General features: G+C 32.2%; 1 protein-coding gene across 2 annotated transcripts in view; it reads right to left on the bottom strand.

Annotated features, from left to right (window-relative positions):
- Positions 1 to 23,937, bottom strand: part of LOC130895741 (insulin receptor substrate 1) — a 40,400-nt gene that overhangs the window by 14,367 nt on the left and 2,096 nt on the right. For both annotated transcript variants that reach the window (XM_057803269.1, XM_057803270.1), the window contains exons 2-7: positions 20,056 to 20,243; positions 13,462 to 13,553; positions 8,869 to 9,014; positions 3,879 to 4,415; positions 3,602 to 3,811; positions 56 to 290 (exon numbers count right to left, since the gene is read on the bottom strand). In XM_057803269.1, coding sequence (XP_057659252.1) covers positions 56 to 290; positions 3,602 to 3,811; positions 3,879 to 4,415; positions 8,869 to 9,014; positions 13,462 to 13,553; positions 20,056 to 20,243 — 1,408 coding nt within the window. The remainder of the gene's footprint in view (positions 1 to 55; positions 291 to 3,601; positions 3,812 to 3,878; positions 4,416 to 8,868; positions 9,015 to 13,461; positions 13,554 to 20,055; positions 20,244 to 23,937) is intronic.

Raw genomic sequence — 23,937 nt, 5'->3', positions numbered from 1 at the left:
AAAATAATTAAATTTTGGTAATCATCGGAAGTGTTTGTTTGTTTTTAATGTATACCTAGCGTCCATGACGACGTAGTTGTTGTTCGATGGTAACTTGTATTGTCTGCTGATGTCGACGAAAGAATTATACTCCTGTTCGGGTCTTAACGAAGGGGAGCTGCCGCTCATATCCATATAAGCCGAACCGGACATGTCCACGTACGGAGATACATCGCGATGTTTCGGCGCTATCTCCACACCGAGTTTCATCTCGACGTAACCATTATTGGCAGTTGTATTGGGTTTAGGACCTGGTAATAAATATCGAATATAATTTGTCGATTTTTTTTTTTCCTTTTAGGATGTTTTCGAAAGATATTTAAAATGTTTTCATCGAAAAAAATTGTAGTTTCGTTAATAGGAACTTAAATAGAGTTAATGGAGAAAACATCTTTATAGGATAATATTCACGTACATATTTTTTTATGTATTTCTATGTCCTTTGACGTGATTATTACCTAAAACCATAGATATATATACCACATTTCGCTACGATAGTACTCTTTGTCAATAAAACTGTCATTTGTCAAATTTCGTCACGTATGTTTATATAAATAAGAAGTACAATTACCATAGATCTAATATTTTTATGTATTTCTATGGATATACTCCATTTAGAATAGAAAAATTAATAAAAACTGTCATTTGTCACATATAATTATGAAAACAATATTTGATATCACCACAGATTCAATATTTTTATGTATTTCTATGGTATAACTCTATTTAGGATAGAAATATTAACAAAACTGTCATTTGTCAAAGTTTTTTCGCTTCTTTATTAGAAAATCATATTTATTAGCATCATAGATCTAATATTTTTATGTATTTCTATGGATATACTCCATTTAGAATAGAAAAATTAATAAAAACTGTCATTTGTCACATATAATTATGAAAACAATATTTGATATCACCACAGATTCAATATTTTTATGTATTTCTATGGTATAACTCTATTTAGGATAGAAATATTAACAAAACTGTCATTTGTCAAAGTTTTTTCGCTTCTTTATTAGAAAATCATATTTATTAGCATCATAGATCTAATATTTTTATGTATTTCTATGGATATACTCCATTTAGAATAGAAAAATTAATAAAAACTGTCATTTGTCACATATAATTATGAAAACAATATTTGATTTCACCACATATTCAATATTTTTATGTATTTCTATGGTATAACTCTATTTAGGATAGAAATATCAACAAAACTGTCATTTGTCAAAGTTTTTTCGCTTCTTTATTAGAAAATCATATTTATTAGCATCATAGATCTAATATTTTTATGTATTTCTATGGATATACTCCATTTAGAATAGAAAAATTAATAAAAACTATCATTTGTCACATATAATTAGGAAAACAATATTTGATTTCACCACAGATTCAATATTTTTATGTATTTCTATGGTATAACTCTATTTAGGATAGAAATATCAACAAAACTGTCATTTGTCAAAGTTTTTACGCTTCTTTATTAGAAAATAATATTTATTAGCATCATAGATCTAATATTTTTATGTATTTCTATGGATATACTCCATTTAGAATGGAAAAATTGATAAAAACTGTCATTTGTCACATATAATTATGAAAACAATATTTGATTTCACCACAGATTCAATATTTTTATGTATTTCTATGGTATAACTCTATTTAGGATAGAAATATCAACAAAACTGTCATTTGTCAAAGTTTTTTCGCTTCTTTATTAGAAAATAATATTTATTAGCATCATAGATCTAATATTTTTATGTATTTCTATGGATATACTCCATTTAGAATAGAAAAATTAATAAAAACTGTCATTTGTCACATATAATTATGAAAACAATATTTGATATCACCACAGATTCAATATTTTTATGTATTTCTATGGTATAACTCTATTTAGGATAGAAATATCAACAAAACTGTCATTTGTCAAAGTTTTTTCGCTTCTTTATTAGAAAATAATATTTATTAGCATCATAGATCTAATATTTTTATGTATTTCTATGGATATACTCCATTTAGAATGGAAAAATTGATAAAAACTGTCATTTGTCACATATAATTATGAAAACAATATTTGATTTCACCACAGATTCAATATTTTTATGTATTTCTATGGTATAACTCTATTTAGTATAGAATAATCATTAAAACTGTCATTTGTCAAGAGTTTTCGATTCTGTATAAGAAAACAGTATTTATTAGAACCATAGATCTAATATTTTTAATTAATTCTATGGAAATGCTCATGCAGAATAAAAAAAACTGATAAAACTGTCATATGTCATATATATTTATGAAAATAATATTTGACATCGCATTAGATCTAACAGTTGTATGTATTTCTATGGAAATATAGGGAATAGAACAATTAATAGAACTGTCACTTGTCAAAACAATAATTATTAGCATGATAAATCGAATTCATGTTTGTTTATAAGATGGTGGTAGTCTACAATAGAAAATATTCAATATATTTTGAACGTAAATAAAAAAAACCATTGAAAATGACATAAATTATTTTTTTTTTTGAAAACAAACAATAAAATATCATTTAGAAATTAATGGAGATACTAAGCTCATATTGTAGACCCCAAAATGCAGTTCCAGTGAATCAATTTAACGATGCTGCGTTGCCTTATTTAATTATATTTCAAAGATTCTCAAGAAAATATAACTCTTCGTTGTATGCCATAAAATTAGTTTATTGGAATACGAAGAAAGGACAAACATAAATTATTCGAATGTCAATAAAACGGATGAAATAAAAACGACGAAATTTTTTTAGAAAAGATTTTTTGGCGCAGTAAAAAAAAACATGGTCTTATTTAAAAAACGTACTAATAAAAATATTGAGTTACTATCATAGAGAAATGCTCTAAAGGGATCAATTTATAACTAAAAAAATTAGGAATGTACCAGAACTACGCATTTCTGAATTACAGTGCTGTAAAGTTAGAGTAAACAAAATTAAAGGTCAAAATTGAAACATTGTGGGGGCAATAGAAAAATAGATCAAATTAACAAAGCTACGATGCCACGTTTAATTGTATTTCGAAGATTATTGAAAATATTTTTTTATTTCATTTTTATTAACACAAATATGGCAAAAACCATTTAATTTACATACAGTAAAAGAGAAACAAACGTCAAAAATGTTTTTGAACGCGAAAAATAGTTTTACGAAATCCGTTTTTCCATCAAAACAATTTTTCATCTCGAATTTAGTATTGAAATTAAAAGTTTCATTTAAAAAATCATACAGTCTGAAATAATGAAAAAACTGAGATTCATATTTTAGAAAAATATTCTCAGTGGTCTAATCTGTAAGCAGAAAAATCAAAAATAGACCAGAACTACGAAAAAATCAAATTTTTTTAGTGGGAAATGATGAAAATAAATTATTGTAATGATACTACGTTGCCATGTTTAATTTAATTACTAAAATTATTGGAAAATATAAAATTTAAATCTAGTTCGAACTCCCTAAAAGCAACGGGAGAAATTTCAATAAAAAATTGAAAAATATATCAAATTTATGATAAAAATAATGGATATTTACCTGCATAAGCGTTATTGGCACCTTTGGAGAAATCCAACTCCATCAGATCGTCCATTCGATCACTGGAACTGTGAGAACTGTGACTCCTCGTGTTACTCAAAAGCGGAGCGCTGGTGGATTTCAAACTCGGATGATGATGGGGATGCAAAATCCTGCTAGGCCATTTTTTAGCATTAGAACCCATACTGAACGCTCGAACTCTAGCACTATCTGTAGACACAACACAAAATAACAAATAAAAATTTCAAATTTCCATCCACCGGTATATAAATCGCACCTGATAAATCCACGTGTTTTTTAGTTTTGGAAGTTTCGGGTTTCGATCCGAAGGAATAAGCCCTGGCCGGTCTGGCGTCGTCTTCGTCGCAAATCAGATACGAGCAGACCTTCTCCAAGGGATAATCGGAGAAACGGATATCGGTGGACGGCGTGCCGGAAACTATGCTACTCACACTAGTAGCTGGGGAGTTTATATCGTTACGACACGCCATATCGACGTATCCGTTATTGGTGGAATTTCGCGACGTTTCGGGGCAATCTTCTTCGGCTATGGCTTCTTCCGGTGTTAGAGTATTGTTGTTGTATCTTCCGGTATCTGAACATTCCACGCACATCAATTCCGTCGTTTCGTCCGATATGCTATACGTGGATCCGGTCGAATCCGTCGAGCATCCTATACTTGGAGGACTCACCGAACTAGCCACGGGGGGACTGCGGGATAGGTAGGAGCGATACGGCGCTAGGTACGGTTTCCAGTGGGGCAAATGGGTACCTTCGCTCGTTCTAGATGGCATGCTGTCACATCTTTCGCGACCTATACGAATTAAACCGAAAAAAATAAAAAAGGTTAATCGTTTTGGGTCTTTCTTGATGTTAAATCAGCTGATTTTCATCCTTATATGATGTAAACGAAAATACTATAAAAACTTCTTGAGGTTATGTTCCGAACTAACTTATATTATGACGAAAACCGTAATTAAATTGAAACTTGCAAGATTATTGTATATTATAAAGGCAAAAACGATCAATTGAGACCTAAAATAAATATCCTTTCTCAAAAATAACACCAACAATACACTTATAGAGAAAAACACACTTATAAGCTAACACCCAAGACTGAAAATGATTTAGAAGGCACAGAACATAATATGAATGACAGATGATGACACGGAACGCATAACGGTACTAAAAACGGATCAAAGATAACATAGAATACAATTAAATGTCTGTTGTGGACAAATAACGCATTTTGGTATTCAGAATGGATCATATATAGCACGGGGCATAAGATTTATGACAGATAATGAATCACTGACCGCATAAAATATAATATAAATGACTAGATATGATACAGAATGCATAATGGCACTCCGCTTGGATCATAGACAACACAAATCACGAGATGAATGACACAGAATACATAATGGATGTCAAAATGGATCATAGACAACACAAATTACGAGATGAGTACCACAGAATACATAATAGCACTCAAGATGGATCGTAGACAACACAAATCGCGATATTAATGACAGATTATGACATAGAATGCATAATGGCACTCAGAATAGATCATAGACAACACAAATCACGATATGAATGACACAGAATACATAATGGCGTTCAAGATTGATCATAGACAACACAAATCACGATATGAATGACAGATTATGACATAGAATGCATAATGGCACTCGAATAGATCATAGACAACACAAATCACGAGATGAAGGACTGATTATGATACAGAACGCATAATAACGTTCGAGAAGGATCATAGATAACACAGACACGATAAGAATGTTTTTTGGTACTTAAAATGGAACATAGATATCACAGAGCATGATATGTATGACAGATAATGAATCATGATTAACATAAAACACAATATGAATGAATGGAGATATTACAGAACACATAATAGCGCTATAAATGGACCATGGATAACACAGAACACAATGTAATGACAGATGATGGCACAGAATACATAATAGCACTCATAGACTCTCAGTACTGGCAAATTTGTAAAATTTATATATCCTTGTGACGTCATCAAGTAGTTTCTGCCAAATTGACTGTTTAATTTAAATTATACCGGTATAACAGACCGTTTTTATTGGATCGCATTTCTGAAACCTGCTTCTGCATTCCAACTTTAATAATAGCACGCAAGATACATTTTAAATAACATAGAACACAATATTAGTGACACAGAGCACATAATATACAAGATTATTGACATAGAGCATATGTTAGTTGACAAATGACAATTGAAACACAAGATGGAGATCGCGAGTGACAAATGACAAACATTTGTTCGTTTTGTATAATCCCCATTAGTTCGTATCAGCTTTTTGTATAATCCCCATTAGTTCGTATCAGCTTTTTGTTGTTTTGTGTATATTGCAATGATTTTCATGAAATTGTCTACCTGTCACTCGTTGGTTCTATTCAGGAACCACAGAGAGATGTAAAAGTTGATTCCACAATATAAGTTTAAAATGAGGTGGTGGATATGTAGATGTAAATATGTTACTTTTTAGATGTACCTCGTATATTAAAACGTCAGTCGATAGTTGACAGATTCGTAAATATTTAGACAGTTGTCAAATTGATATAGATTGACTGTAAAATTATTGACAAAATATTTTTGGTTTTCGTTCAACATAACCTCAATGTTCCATATTTCCAGAAGGTTCGATTAATTTCAAATTTTAGCAAAACGCACAAATTTTTATTGCGTTGATATTTTTTTTGAAATTCGTGGTGAAAAAAATTGAGAAATTTTTGATAAAACAATTTTTTTGTTGAATATACACCCTGTAGATTATTATTCCAAGTCGGCGCCAAAGACGCGAATGTAAGTAAACAGATAAGAGTTTAAAGAATGTTTCTCGATACTATTTAATCAGTTTTACTATTTTTACGTAAACAGATAACGAACACAATCACTTTTCTGATGTGTCATGTCACGAGTAGATTTCCATCGTAAACAGTAACAATAAATAAAGTTTCAAATATCAACAAAAGATGGCGACACAATCATAAATCACATTTATTCAAATATTATGTGGTATTGTGCGAAGCGTGGCAACGGCGCTATCGCATTCCGGATATATGACGTAGTTGTCTGTCATTCGGTATACTGGTGAGACCCTACCAAAACCGGTTGGCAATGGTCTTCCTGTTTATTGTAAACATCTAATTAGTTACTAATTATATCGTTGTTGTTTAATAAATCTGTTTACTTTATATTTCGGTCGATTCACCAATTTAATACGGAATTTTTTGTGTGTCGAGTTCGATTAGAAACTAGATCGATGCCACGAGAAGAAAGAATTTATTAAATGTTTTATATTTACAGGTGTATATCGAATGAAAAAAATTGTTAATAATAAAAGAAAAAAATATTATTTCGTATAATTTTACATATATTAAGAGAATTTATAGGGAATGTGTATAATTACGTTCTATACAGTATGATAAGAATTATATGTCATTATATAACAATAAAAATAATATGAATTTCAAGGTCTTGTTAACACCTATGTACAGGGTACGACGCGAAACTTATTATATTATTATACGGGTGGTATACGTTTAGTAATTAGTGGGATTTTTTTACAACAAATTGATTATTACGATATTAAAGTTGAATTAACAAAATTTTTCGAAAAATTTATACGAGATGATCAGAAATTAGTATCGAATTCAAACACCACGAAAATTTTGTAGTTTTTTCCAAATAACAACCATTTATTTATCAACAATTATCTTTTACTCCAAATACATGCATCTGGATAATGTTTTATGCAATTTAAATTCCCTTGAACGTCATAGATTCGTTCGAATCTTCTAGATCAAGGATCGACGTTTCTAGAAGTTTCTGGAGAATGCTTCGTGATTTTTTGGAAGGTTCTAAGTCTTTCCAATTCTCCCAGGACGAAATTCGACGCTTCTAGAATATTCTGAAGAATATTTTTGCTACTTTCGAGGGTTCTAAGTCTTTCCAATTCTTCCAGGACGAAATTCGACGCTTCTAGAAAATTCTGAAGAATGTTTTTGCTATTTTCGAAGGTTCAAAGTGTTTCCAATTCTTCCAGGACGAAATTCGACGCTTCTAGAATATTCTGAAGAATGTTTTTGCTACTTTCGAGGGTTCTAAGTCTTTCCAATTCTTCCAGGACGAAATTCGACGCTTCTAGAAGATTCTGGAGAATGTTTTTGCTATTTTCGAAGGTTCTAAGTGTTTCCAATTCTTCCAGGACGAAATTCGACGCTTCTAGAAGATTCTGGAGAATGTTTTTGCTATTTTCGAAGGTTTTAAGTCTTTCCAATTCTTCCAGGACGAAATTCGACGCTTCTATAAGATTCTGAAGAATGTTTTTGTTATTTTCGAAGGTTCTAAGTCTTTCCAATTCTTCCAGGACGAAATTCGACGCTTCTATAAGATTCTGAAGAATGTTTTTGTTATTTTCGAAGGTTCTAAGTCTTTCCAATTCTTCCAGGACGAAATTCGACGCTTCTAGAAGATTCTGAAGAATATTTTTGGCTATTTTCGAAGGTTCTAAGTCTTTCCAATTCTTCCAGGACGAAATTCGACGCTTCTAGAAGATTCTGAAGAATATTTTTGGCTATTTTCGAAGGTTCTAAGTCTTTCCAATTCTTCCAGGACGAAATTCGACGCTTCTAGAAGATTCTGAAGAATATTTTTGGCTATTTTCGAAGGTTCTAAGTCTTTCCAATTCTTCCAGGACGAAATTCGACGCTTCTAGAAGATTCTGAAGAATATTTTTGGCTATTTTCGAAGGTTCTAAGTCTTTCCAATTCTTCCAGGGCGAAATTCGACATTTCTAGAAGTTTCTGGTGCTATTTTAGCATGTTTTAGGTCTTTCCAATTCTTCTAGAAGAAATAACGACGTTTCTAGAAGTTCCTATACAATTTTTTATCGATCTTCAGGTAGTCGATGTAGATTATTACCTTATTAATCTTATAAAACAGTATTGGAATCGCTTAATGCTGATCAAAAGCTCGCTTGGTTTCATTAGAAATTCATTAGGACGTTTGGATATTTTCACAGATGGAATTTTTCGAGTTTCCAACAAAACAAAAACAGTTTTTTCGATCCCTAAAGCCGCGATCACGTCAATATTGACATAAACATTGTTGGTGCGCCTGAATACTCAAATATTGTATTTTTTCCGACGCATTTTTGAACAAAATCCGAGTAGTGTAATTAAAAATTTTCACAAAATCGAATACTTACTGTGAGCTGTGATAATCGGTGTTGTAGTCGCCTTGGTTATAGACGACGTAGTAACCGGCTGAGCATTAGCAGCGGGTTTCGAAGATTCCGTAGCCGAAGACGATCTAACGCGCATCTCCAACAATCTCCTGTTTTGTCCCATATTACTGAACAAAAAAAATCCGTCAAAATTCGCGAATAATCAACACATCAACCATCATATCGACCAGATTTAGTCACAACTGACAATTAAAGTTTTCAAATTTATTTGTTAAAAAAAATTATTTTCGTAACACGAATAAAACAGTTTGAATCATACGATTTATTATTACAACACACGTATCTGTATTTTCAAAAATAAAAAGTCGTGATCGCGATAAAAAAAATCAAGAAAAATTTAATAAATACGAGAGACACTCTGTGTCTCTGTGAAATGCCGCTAAACTGAATTAATAAACTCCAACTATAACCTAAAAATAATAAGACAGCTGTCAAATTAATACACGCCAATTTTGAAGGTTAAGGCTGACCGGAAATCATACGAATTTGATGCTAGCAGCGCCGTCTATATGTTAGCGAACGTACTTTTGATATATACGATCGTAACAACTCTAGACGCTGGATTTTCGACAGTAAATTCAATTGAACTTGATCAAAATTGTTATTGGTTTGATTTTCATCGAGTAAAGTCCGAATAAACTAACAAAAATTGCTATAACCTATAAATTAATAGTAAGACAGCTGTCAAATTAATACACGCCTATTTTGAAGGTTACGACTGACCGGAAATCATACGAATTTGATGCTAGCAGCGCCGTCTATACGTCAGCGAACGTACTTTTGATATATACGATCGAAACAACTCTAGACGCTGGATTTTCGACAGTAAATTCAATTGAACTTGATCAAAATTGTTATTGGTTTGATTTTCATCGAGTAAAGTCCGAATAAACCGACAAAAATTGCTATAACCTATAAATTAATAGTAAGACAGCTGTCAAATTAATACACGCCTATTTTGAAGGTTACGACTGACCGGAAATCATACGAATTTGATGCTAGCAGCGCCGTTTATATGTCAGCGAACGTACTTTTGATATATACGATCTAAAATGCACCAATCAAACGATCGAAACAACTCTAGACGCTGGATTTTCGACAGTAAATTCAATTGAACTTGATCAAAATTGTTATTGGTTTGATTTTCATCGAGTAAAGTCCGAATAAACCGACAAAAATTGCTATAACCTATAAATTAATAATAAGACAGCTGTCAAATCTATACACGCCTATTTTGAAGGTTAAGACTAACCGGAAATCATGCGAATTTGATGCTAGCAGCGCCGTCTATACGTCAGCAAACGTACTTTTGATATATACGATCGAAACAACTTTAGACGCTGGATTTTCGACAGTAAATTCAATTGAACTTGATCAAAATTGTTATTGGTTTGATTTTCATCGAGTAAAGTCCGAATAAACTAACAAAAATTGCTATAACCTATAAATTAATAGTAAGACAGCTGTCAAATTAATACACGCCTATTTTGAAGGTTAAGACTAACCGGAAATCATGCGAATTTGATGCTAGCAGCGCCGTCTATACGTCAGCGAACGTACTTTTGATATATACGATCGAAACAACTTTAGACGCTGGATTTTCGACAGTAAATTCAATTGAACTTGATCAAAATTGTTATTGGTTTGATTTTCATCGAGTAAAGTCCGAATAAACTAACAAAAATTGCTATAACCTATAAATTAATAGTAAGACAGCTGTCAAATTAATACACGCCTATTTTGAAGGTTACGACTGACCGGAAATCATACGAATTTGATGCTAGCAGCGCCGTCTATATGTTAGCGAACGTACTTTTGATATATACGATCGAAACAACTTTAGACGCTGGATTTTCGACAGTAAATTCAATTGAACTTGATCAAAATTGTTATTGGTTTGATTTTCATCGAGTAAAGTCCGAATAAACCGACAAAAATTGCTATAACCTATAAATTAATAGTAAGACAGCTGTCAAATTAATACACGCCTATTTTGAAGGTTACGACTGACCGGAAATCATACGAATTTGATGCTAGCAGCGCCGTTTATATGTCAGCGAACGTACTTTTGATATATACGATCTAAAATGCACCAATCAAACGATCGAAACAACTCTAGACGCTGGATTTTCGACAGTAAATTCAATTGAACTTGATCAAAATTGTTATTGGTTTGATTTTCATCGAGTAAAGTCCGAATAAACCGACAAAAATTGCTATAACCTATAAATTAATAATAAGACAGCTGTCAAATCTATACACGCCTATTTTGAAGGTTAAGACTAACCGGAAATCATGCGAATTTGATGCTAGCAGCGCCGTCTATACGTCAGCAAACGTACTTTTGATATATACGATCGAAACAACTTTAGACGCTGGATTTTCGACAGTAAATTCAATTGAACTTGATCAAAATTGTTATTGGTTTGATTTTCATCGAGTAAAGTCCGAATAAACTAACAAAAATTGCTATAACCTATAAATTAATAGTAAGACAGCTGTCAAATTAATACACGCCTATTTTGAAGGTTACGACTGACCGGAAATCATACGAATTTGATGCTAGCAGCGCCGTCTATATGTTAGCGAACGTACTTTTGATATATACGATCGAAACAACTTTAGACGCTGGATTTTCGACAGTAAATTCAATTGAACTTGATCAAAATTGTTATTGGTTTGATTTTCATCGAGTAAAGTCCGAATAAACCGACAAAAATTGCTATAACCTATAAATTAATAGTAAGACAGCTGTCAAATTAATACACGCCTATTTTGAAGGTTACGACTGACCGGAAATCATACGAATTTGATGCTAGCAGCGCCGTTTATATGTCAGCGAACGTACTTTTGATATATACGATCTAAAATGCACCAATCAAACGATCGAAACAACTCTAGACGCTGGATTTTCGACAGTAAATTCAATTGAACTTGATCAAAATTGTTATTTGTTTGATTTTCATCGAGTAAAGTCCGAATAAACCGACAAAAATTGCTATAACCTATAAATTAATAATAAGACAGCTGTCAAATCTATACACGCCTATTTTGAAGGTTAAGACTAACCGGAAATCATACGAATTTGATGCTAGCAGCGCCGTCTATATGTTAGCGAACGTACTTTTGATATATACGATCGTAACAACTCTAGACGCTGGATTTTCGACAGTAAATTCAATTGAACTTGATCAAAATTGTTATTGGTTTGATTTTCATCGAGTAAAGTCCGAATAAACTAACAAAAATTGCTATAACCTATAAATTAATAGTAAGACAGCTGTCAAATTAATACACGCCTATTTTGAAGGTTAAGACTAACCGGAAATCATGCGAATTTGATGCTAGCAGCGCCGTCTATACGTCAGCAAACGTACTTTTGATATATACGATCGAAACAACTCTAGACGCTGGATTTTCGACAGTAAATTCAATTGAACTTGATCAAAATTGTTATTTGTTTGATTTTCATCGAGTAAAGTCCGAATAAACTAACAAAAATTGCTATAACCTATAAATTAATAGTAAGACAGCTGTCAAATTAATACACGCCTATTTTGAAGGTTAAGACTGACCGGAAATCATACGAATTTGATGCTAGCAGCGCCGTCTATATGTTAGCGAACGTACTTTTGATATATACGATCGTAACAACTCTAGACGCTGGATTTTCGACAGTAAATTCAATTGAACTTGATCAAAATTGTTATTGGTTTGATTTTCATCGAGTAAAGTCCGAATAAACCGACAAAAATTGCTATAACCTATAAATTAATAATAAGACAGCTGTCAAATCTATACACGCCTATTTTGAAGGTTAAGACTAACCGGAAATCATGCGAATTTGATGCTAGCAGCGCCGTCTATACGTCAGCGAACGTACTTTTGATATATACGATCGAAACAACTCTAGACGCTGGATTTTCGACAGAAAATTCAATTGAACTTGATCAAAATTGTTATTTGTTTGATTTTCATCGAGTAAAGTCCGAATAAACTAACAAAAATTGCTATAACCTATAAATTAATAGTAAGACAGCTGTCAAATTAATACACGCCTATTTTGAAGGTTACGACTGACCGGAAATCATACGAATTTGATGCTAGCAGCGCCGTCTATATGTCAGCGAACGTACTTTTGATATATACGATCTAAAATGCACCAATCAAACGATCGAAACAACTCTAGACGCTGGATCCTCGATCAATTGTGGTTGACGAAAAAATTTTTCACTCGTTAGTTTCTCGAAATATACAGCGCGACCCTCGTATTATCCAATAGAATAAATAAAATGTTTTGGCTACCGAATGAATCGTGAAAAATAGAATTTGGACGCGGGGTATTTTGGGAAGTAACGTCTAATACACTTTCTCTTCGGATTCGTTTTATTTTTAGGAAGATCCGTCTAGACTGGTCAACAATACAGATTGCAACGGTAATTAATTACTCGGTCGACACAGTTTTCTTCTTTTTATTTTTTCGTTATCGTACAAATAATAATTTTCGAACAGACTATAACATTTAAAAAAAATATATTCGGTTGGAATCCTTACCGATAAATGATGGCGTGCATATTTTGAGTTATGGCGCTGTCGATTGAGGTTATCCAAAATTCTCCAGCACCTATGGGGCTGTATCTACCAAGCTGTAAAAAAATTTAACGATGTCGTCTCAAATTATTTAAAAAAATAAGTACGAAGCTCGATAAGTCGTGTTACTGACTAAAAAAAAAACAATTTTTTTAAAGAAAAATCGATTTTTTGTATCGATACAATCATTCCAACTTTTCTCTAAGTTCTCGATGTCGTGCTTGTACAAGGATTTGTCCAGTAGTCACCGAGGACCAGATCTGGACTATAAGGTGGATGAGGAATCGATTTTTACATTCAAACAATCCAAAAACTAAGTAGTATTCGGCTGTCACTTTTTTTTTCGAGTAATCGATATGTCAAAACATTTTACTCGTAGTTTTATAAACGTCATATTGATTTGACAATGACAGCGCCATCTGCGTGTCAGTCACACGACTTATTGCGTGACGTATCAGTTCAATATTGAAATTCATCGACAAATTTCAAGTTTTTTATATGAAAAATTCGAATTTTTTTATCGAGTTATGATTTTTAAAAGTTGTAATCATCATCCTTTAAGATTTGGCTACAATTGTGGAACGAAAAAAATCAAAGGAAAGTTTTTTTTTTCGTAACTTTTATCGTTTCGTCAAAATTTAAAACAAAAACGCAATTTTTAATATTTCATTATTAATTTTCAATATTTAATTTCATACCATACCAACATCAAATTATAAATTATGTTCTGAATCCCATTGAGACGGAAAATTTCGGAAAAAAAGACCAAAAACCACAAAAACAATTATTCTCATAACTCAAAATCCTAACCTCAAATTTCATTTAATATTTCGTACGAGGGTTGAGGTAGAATTGGATGATAAAAACGTACAAAAATTATTTGAAAATGGACTAAAAAACATTTGGGAAAACTCTTAAGGAAAATAAATTATAAAATAACTAAGAAATCCTCGATTAGAGACTCGATATCGGCAGATCGGAGACTCACAACTCAAAATTCTAACCTCAAATTCCATTTAATACTTTGTACGAGGGTCGAGGTAGAATTGGACGAAAAAAACGTGCAAAAATTATTTGAAAATGGACTAAAAAACATTTGGGAAAACTCTTAAGGAAAATAAATTATAAAATAACTAAGAAATCCTCGATTAGAGACTCGATATCGGCAGATCGGAGACTCACAACTCAAAATTCTAACCTCAAATTCCATTTAATACTTTGTACGAGGGTCGAGGTAGAATTGGACGAAAAAAACGTGCAAAAATTATTTGAAAATGGACTAAAAAACATTTGGGAAAACTCTTAAGGAAAATAAATTATAAAATAACTAAGAAATCCTCGATTAGAGACTCGATATCGGCAGATCGGAGACTCACAACTCAAAATTCTAACCTCAAATTCCATTTAATACTTTGTACGAGGGTCGAGGTAGAATTGGACGAAAAAAACGTGCAAAAATTATTTGAAAATGGACTAAAAAACATTTGGGAAAACTCTTAAGGAAAATAAATTATAAAATAACTAAGAAATCCTCGATTAGAGACTCGATATCGGCAGATCGGAGACTCACAACTCAAAATTCTAACCTCAAATTCCATTTAATACTTTGTACGAGGGTCGAGGTAGAATTGGACGAAAAAAACGTGCAAAAATTATTTGAAAATGGACTAAAAAACATTTGGGAAAACTCTTAAGGAAAATAAATTATAAAATAACTAAGAAATCCTCGATTAGAGACTCGATATCGGCAGATCGGAGACTCACAACTCAAAATTCTAACCTCAAATTCCATTTAATACTTTGTACGAGGGTCGAGGTAGAATTGGACGAAAAAAACGTGCAAAAATTATTTGAAAATGGACTAAAAAACATTTGGGAAAACTCTTAAGGAAAATAAATTATAAAATAACTAAGAAATCCTCGATTAGAGACTCGATATCGGCAGATCGGAGACTCACAACTCAAAATTCTAACCTCAAATTCCATTTAATACTTTGTACGAGGGTCGAGGTAGAATTGGACGAAAAAAACGTGCAAAAATTATTTGAAAATGGACTAAAAAACATTTGGAAAAACTCTTAAGGAAAATAAAACGTAAAATAACTAAGAAATCCTCGATTAGAGACTCAATATCGGCAGATCGGAGACTCACAACTCAAAATTCTAACCTCAAATTCCATTTAATACTTTGTACGAGGGTCGAGGTAGAATTGGATGATAAAAACGTACAAAAATTATTTGAAAATGCACTAAAAAACATTTGGAAAAACTCTTAAGGAAAATAAAACGTAAAATAACTAAGAAATCCTCGATTAGAGACTCAATATCGGCAGATCGGAGACTCACAACTCAAAATTCTAACCTCAAATTCCATTTAATACTTTGTACGAGGGTCGAGGTAGAATTGGATGATAAAAACGTACAAAAATTATTTGAAAATGCACTAAAAAACATTTGGAAAAACTCTTAAGTAGAATAAAACGTAAAATAACTAAGAAATCCTCGATTAGAGACTCAATATCGGCAGATCGGAGACTCACAACTCAAAATTCTAACCTCAAATTCCATTTAATACTTTGTACGAGGGTCGAGGTAGAATTGGACGATAAAAACGTGCAAAAATTATTTGAAAATGGACTAAAAAACATTTGGAAAAACTCTTAAGGAAAATAAAACGTAAAATAACTAAGAAATCCTCGATTAGAGACTCGATATCGGCAGATCAGAGACTCATATCTCAAAATTCTAACCTCAAATTCCATTTAATACTTTGTACGAGGGTCGAGGTAGAATTGGATGATAAAAACGTACAAAAATTATTTGAAAATGCACTAAAAAACATTTGGAAAAACTCTTAAGGAAAATAAAACGTAAAATAACTAAGAAATCCTCGATTAGAGACTCGATATCGCCAGATCAGAGACTCATAACTGAAAATTCTAACCTCAAATTCCATTTAATACTTTGTACGAGGGTCGAGGTAGAATTGGATGATAAAAACGTACAAAAATTATTTGAAAATGCACTAAAAAACATTTGGAAAAACTCTTAAGGAAAATAAAACGTAAAATAACTAAGAAATCCTCGATTAGAGACTCGATATCGGCAGATCAGAGACTCATATCTCAAAATTCTAACCTCAAATTCCATTTAATACTTTGTACGAGGGTCGAGGTAGAATTGGATGATAAAAACGTACAAAAATTATTTGAAAATGCACTAAAAAACATTTGGAAAAACTCTTAAGGAAAATAAAACGTAAAATAACTAAGAAATCCTCGATTAGAGACTCAATATCGGCAGATCGGAGACTCACAACTCAAAATTCTAACCTCAAATTCCATTTAATACTTTGTACGAGGGTCGAGGTAGAATTGGATGATAAAAACGTACAAAAATTATTTGAAAATGCACTAAAAAACATTTGGAAAAACTCTTAAGGAAAATAAAACGTAAAATAACTAAGAAATCCTCGATTAGAGACTCAATATCGGCAGATCGGAGACTCACAACTCAAAATTCTAACCTCAAATTCCATTTAATACTTTGTACGAGGGTCGAGGTAGAATTGGACGATAAAAACGTGCAAAAATTATTTGAAAATGGACTAAAAAACATTTGGAAAAACTCTTAAGGAAAATAAAACGTAAAATAACTAAGAAATCCTCGATTAGAGACTCGATATCGGCAGATCAGAGACTCATATCTCAAAATTCTAACCTCAAATTCCATTTAATACTTTGTACGAGGGTCGAGGTAGAATTGGATGATAAAAACGTACAAAAATTATTTGAAAATGCACTAAAAAACATTTGGAAAAACTCTTAAGGAAAATAAAACGTAAAATAACTAAGAAATCCTCGATTAGAGACTCAATATCGGCAGATCGGAGACTCACAACTCAAAATTCTAACCTCAAATTCCATTTAATACTTTGTACGAGGGTCGAGGTAGAATTGGATGATAAAAACGTACAAAAATTATTTGAAAATGCACTAAAAAACATTTGGAAAAACTCTTAAGGAAAATAAAACGTAAAATAACTAAGAAATCCTCGATTAGAGACTCAATATCGGCAGATCGGAGACTCACAACTCAAAATTCTAACCTCAAATTCCATTTAATACTTTGTACGAGGGTCGAGGTAGAATTGGACGATAAAAACGTGCAAAAATTATTTGAAAATGGACTAAAAAACATTTGGAAAAACTCTTAAGGAAAATAAAACGTAAAATAACTAAGAAATCCTCGATTAGAGACTCGATATCGGCAGATCAGAGACTCATATCTCAAAATTCTAACCTCAAATTCCATTTAATACTTTGTACGAGGGTCGAGGTAGAATTGGATGATAAAAACGTACAAAAATTATTTGAAAATGCACTAAAAAACATTTGGAAAAACTCTTAAGGAAAATAAAACGTAAAATAACTAAGAAATCCTCGATTAGAGACTCAATATCGGCAGATCGGAGACTCACAACTCAAAATTCTAACCTCAAATTCCATTTAATACTTTGTACGAGGGTCGAGGTAGAATTGGATGATAAAAACGTACAAAAATTATTTGAAAATGCACTAAAAAACATTTGGAAAAACTCTTAAGGAAAATAAAACGTAAAATAACTAAGAAATCCTCGATTAGAGACTCAATATCGGCAGATCGGAGACTCACAACTCAAAATTCTAACCTCAAATTCCATTTAATACTTTGTACGAGGGTCGAGGTAGAATTGGACGATAAAAACGTGCAAAAATTATTTGAAAATGGACTAAAAAACATTTGGAAAAACTCTTAAGGAAAATAAAACGTAAAATAACTAAGAAATCCTCGATTAGAGACTCGATATCGGCAGATCAGAGACTCATATCTCAAAATTCTAACCTCAAATTCCATTTAATACTTTGTACGAGGGTCGAGGTAGAATTGGATGATAAAAACGTACAAAAATTATTTGAAAATGCACTAAAAAACATTTGGAAAAACTCTTAAGGAAAATAAAACGTAAAATAACTAAGAAATCCTCGATTAGAGACTCGATATCGCCAGATCAGAGACTCATAACTGAAAATTCTAACCTCAAATTCCATTTAATACTTTGTACGAGGGTCGAGGTAGAATTGGATGATAAAAACGTACAAAAATTATTTGAAAATGCACTAAAAAACATTTGGAAAAACTCTTAAGGAAAATAAAACGTAAAATAACTAAGAAATCCTCGATTAGAGACTCGATATCGCCAGATCAGAGACTCATAACTCAAAATTCTAACCTCAAATTCCATTTAATACTTTGTACGAGGGTCGAGGTAGAATTGGACGAAAAAAACGTGCAAAAATTATTTGAAAATGGACTAAAAAACATTTGGAAAAACTCTTAAGGAAAATAAAACGTAAAATAACTAAGAAATCCTCGATTAGAGACTCGATATCGCCAGATCAGAGACTCATAACTCAAAATTCTAACCTCAAATTCCATTTAATACTTTGTACGAGGGTCGAGGTAGAATTGGACGATAAAAACGTGCAAAAATTATTTGAAAATGGACTAAAAAACATTTGGAAAAACTCTTAAGGAAAATAAAACGTAAAATAACTAAGAAATCCTCGATTAGAGACTCGATATCGGCAGATCAGAGACTCATATCTCAAAATTCTAACCTCAAATTCCATTTAATACTTTGTACGAGGGTCGAGGTAGAATTGGATGATAAAAACGTACAAAAATTATTTGAAAATGCACTAAAAAACATTTGGAAAAACTCTTAAGGAAAATAAAACGTAAAATAACTAAGAAATCCTCGATTAGAGACTCGATATCGCCAGATCAGAGACTCATAACTGAAAATTCTAACCTCAAATTCCATTTAATACTTTGTACGAGGGTCGAGGTAGAATTGGATGATAAAAACGTACAAAAATTATTTGAAAATGCACTAAAAAACATTTGGAAAAACTCTTAAGGAAAATAAAACGTAAAATAACTAAGAAATCCTCGATTAGAGACTCGATATCGCCAGATCAGAGACTCATAACTCAAAATTCTAACCTCAAATTCCATTTAATACTTTGTACGAGGGTCGAGGTAGAATTGGACGAAAAAAACGTGCAAAAATTATTTGAAAATGGACTAAAAAACATTTGGAAAAACTCTTAAGTAGAATAAAACTTAAAATAAAGAAATATTACGTTTTGCAACATGTCAAACGAGTTTAAATCGTGTTGATTTAAGGTATTTTCTGCCTTTACGAACAATCACAAATAAATATTTTATTGATAATCCACTTAATAATTTGTTAGTATAAATAAAAACAAATATATATATATATATATATATATATATATATATACGTTGCATTATCATTTTGTTTTCGAAAGTATGTTAAATTTCGATTTCGTAAACACTTTATGGAATTTGTAAATAGATTTATTCATTCCTCGTTGTTATTCGAACTTTGTACCCCGACTATTATCTTTATCTAAATATATTCCGTATCAATCAATCGCTCGAATACGGCAACGGACCAAAAACGCCACAAATCATCGAATTTCCACTTACCTCCAGGAAAAAGAAGCTTTTCAAAATGCCGCAACTCCTAATATGCCACAACATGAAATTAACATCCAAATTACTGTTGCCATCTTGATTTACCAAACACAACATGGTGCTCGAAAGGCATAATCGATAATTGCCCGATCTCGTCCATCCCAAACCCCTTTTGACGATCGTCACGTCCCAAACGTGTTCTAAAACAAACAAAAAATAATATTTCACGCGAATCCTAAACGCTATAAATACACAGGGTGGTATAGAAAAGTTTTGGCCATCCTATAGTTTAGACGTCCACTTTTTGGCGGATAATTTTGGTAACTATTCAATTCCATTCGTTTTTCATGATATCACAAGATTTTTCTGTTCGAATCGTAACACAACTCAATCGGATTGAGCTCGGGCGATTGTGACGACCAAATCATCACCTGCAGTATCGCCAAGACCTTATTTCTTCTGTTTTAACCGAAGCTGGAGTCGATCGTCCTCCAAAACATCCCCCAACTATCACTGACCCTCCGCAGATGGGGTTACACGTAGATTTCTAAGGATATTTCAGCCACGTGTCATTTTGAAAGACCTGTATGCAGTTACGGTTGAAATTTAGCGGATAATTCGTGAAAATTTCAGTCAGGGCGTCAAAAATTCCGAATTTTAACCGAAGCTAGAGTCGATCTTCCTCCAAAACGTCCCCAAACCATCACTGATCCTCCGCAGATGGGGTTACACGTAGATTTCTAAGGATATTTCAGCCACGTGTCATTTTGAAAGACCTGTATGCAGTTACGGTTGAAATTTAGCGGATAATTCGTGAAAATTTCAGTCAGGGCGTCAAAAATTCCGAGTTTTAACCGAAGCTAGAGTCGATCTTCCTCCAAAACGTCCCCAAACCATCACTGATCCTCCGCAGATGGGGTTACACGTAGATTTCTAAGGATATTTCAGCCACATGTCATTTTGAAAGACCTGTATGCAGTTTCGGCTGAAATTTAGCGGATAATTCGTGAAAATTTCAGTCAGGGCGTCAAAAATTCCGAATTCTGAGCAAAAATTTACACGTTGGCGAATTTGCACGCTTCTCCCACGACTGTATGAAAAGAAAGATGGAAATTTATTGTAAATTCGTAAAAAATTTCAATTCTGTAACTTTTATAACTATTTGAATCACCCTCGTATTTATTTCAACTTTTTTTTTTTGAGGAAAACTAGATTTTTATTAATTCTTTTCATTTAATGAGTTGATGTATGATACGTTGCTTTAAATTAATACAGGGTGAATGAAAATACAAAAATATTTTGTAAAAATCGAAAAAATCCGTTAGTTGTACGATATTTTAATGGATTAAAAGCTGAACTAGATTCTAGGTTATGTAAGACTGTTTCTTCGTTATTACTATTGGGTTGCAAAGTTTAGACGAGACCGTACGACCTACGAATACCAAAAGCGGTGGTCGAACAAAATTTTTGCGTTTCGTAACCGTGGATGAAACTTGGGTTCATTATTCCACTCCCGATGCAAGATAACAATCGAAACAATGGACTGAAAAGGGTAAAACGTTTCCAAATAAGACAAGAAAGTGTGAAACACGGGAACGGTGGGTCGACAAAACAAAACGACGTCGTCGCCGACGACGATTTCTCTCGGGCGTCTGGACGGGATGGAAAAGAACGTCGTAAACGACGATGTCGCGTATTTCGAGACGGCCTTGACGTTAATCGACGGGGCCGACAAGCGACGTTGCCGATACTTCAGCTAGACGATAATTTTCACAACCGGTGGAAAAAAAAAACAGGTGGGACGCGTACGATTCGACACCAAAATATAAATAGACAACTTAATATACATTTCTGGGGGGGAATTGTGTGTGAAATATACTAAAATTAGACGTTTTACTGTAATTCCAAGTATTTAATCTTATAATAAAGGGGTTTTCGTTTCCGCAACTTGTCTACTACTTTAGTAGCAACCCTCGTATAATAATTTCGTAAATTCTTGTAATTATCCTTCGTCAACCTCACCAGGTACGTAACGGAATCTTCGAATTCCGTTTTGAAGTACTTCAAAAACGTCAGATTACACAACAAAACTTTAATCGCTTAAAATTCTGAATTTTTTTAATTCAGAATTTATTTTTTCTGCGTAAAAATAATGAAATTTATTGATCGTATAATTATTAAACATGTGGCAACCCTGTAACTTATTCTACGGTCATAAACACGACATAATCGATGATGCCAAGTTTAATTTTATTTCAGATACAACTCGGATGTAGTATTTTTGGTACCAACCTCGTAATATCCTCGGGAGTACTTTGGAAATTACGTTTTCGATAAGTTTTCTGTTATTTTCGGTGTATGTATGTATTCGAATGCAATTTTTTTGTTATTATTTCGTAAACAAATACGTTTACAGCGTTGCCAAGTATATTTAAACCCGATTTCTATGTTTATAACGAACTTGTCCGGTATCCATCTTGTAATAAAAATGAAAACGTCGTTTGGAACATAATATTTAATATGGAAAAGTCAATTTTTTAGTTTATAAAACGTTTTTAGTACGTGTACGAAAATTGTTTTCCACGTATTGTATTTCAAAATAATTCCGGCGAGAAACATAACAAAAACAATTTATTTTAATGAGTAATATCTTGTTTATGACATTGCTGTAAACGTCATCCGGTTATCGTGAGTTTGAATTTCGAATATTCCAAGAAAAAATTTTTGTAAATGACAGACACCGAAAAAAAAAAAACAGTTAAAAAAAGCTTTGTAATAATAAAGTAGACGTTAGTCATTGGTTGTACGTGAAAATAAAGAGATGCACGTGTTGGGGCATTCATTTATATACAGGACGTGTCGAAAATATCTAAAGTGCAAATTGACTTGAATTAAATCAATTTAACGGGAGAAAACTAGTGGAAATTGGGGTGGTTTTATGAAGAATTCTTTCCTCCGGTGTAAATCCAATGGAATCAGTACCGATTTTTAGGTTATTTCGTGATCGTTTTCGGAATACAACGTCCACGTGTATTTCCGTATCGTAAATATGAAATAAAAAATTTTTATCAGTTTTTTACGAGTAAAATTCACATGTGTAATATTATGACGTGAGTTGGTTACGCAATCGGGGCATTAAAATTGCGATACGGGGAAAATTATAGATATTAAAAAAAAAAAAACAATACCGTGTAAAAATTTTCGTACGTAGGTAATAAACGCTTTTTAAATGAACGATTGACAAATCGATAAATAAAAAAAAAATGGAATTTAGATAAGTGTGAATGTATAAACAATTTCAACGTAAGTACGTAAGTTTATTTTTAAGGTAATTACCAATGACGTAGTCCGTGCGATTTTTTCGTACGAAACAATAAATAATGGGACGTTTAAAACCTTCGCAAATATTGGTTTTGTAACTCGATTACGTTTCTGATAATTATTTATTAACATATAAATAATAAAGATTAAAATATTTGACACGATTCGCAACAATCATTAAATAAATGAACGTGTGGCAACAGCGCGCTTTTATAGCATCGACATATGATCGGTATATCAAATCCAAACAAAACTGTCAATTGTCAATTTTAGGTTAAATCCTAATAAATTTTATAATTTTTCAATTAACGACGCACAAATACAAAAGTAAATTTAGTAGTACCACTACAGTCAAATGCAATTTAAATTTTAATGGATGAAATTTTTTTTAAATCTCCATACAAAATTTAGTAAAAATTTCAACATATTCATATTGTACCAATGAATAGCTTAACGCACGCAACAAGTTGTTAGATTCTGAAGTTTTTGTTTCGTGTTCGCGTGTATGATCGATTAATTTTCGAATCGATTTAATAAAGGAATCGATTCGTTGCCATATGTACCTACTTATAT

This window comes from Diorhabda carinulata, chromosome 6 (genome assembly GCF_026250575.1).
Source record: "Diorhabda carinulata isolate Delta chromosome 6, icDioCari1.1, whole genome shotgun sequence".
Lineage (NCBI taxonomy): Eukaryota > Metazoa > Arthropoda > Insecta > Coleoptera > Chrysomelidae > Diorhabda > Diorhabda carinulata.
Note: the sequence above shows the minus strand (reverse complement) of the source record. Positions and strands in the feature narration are given on the sequence as shown.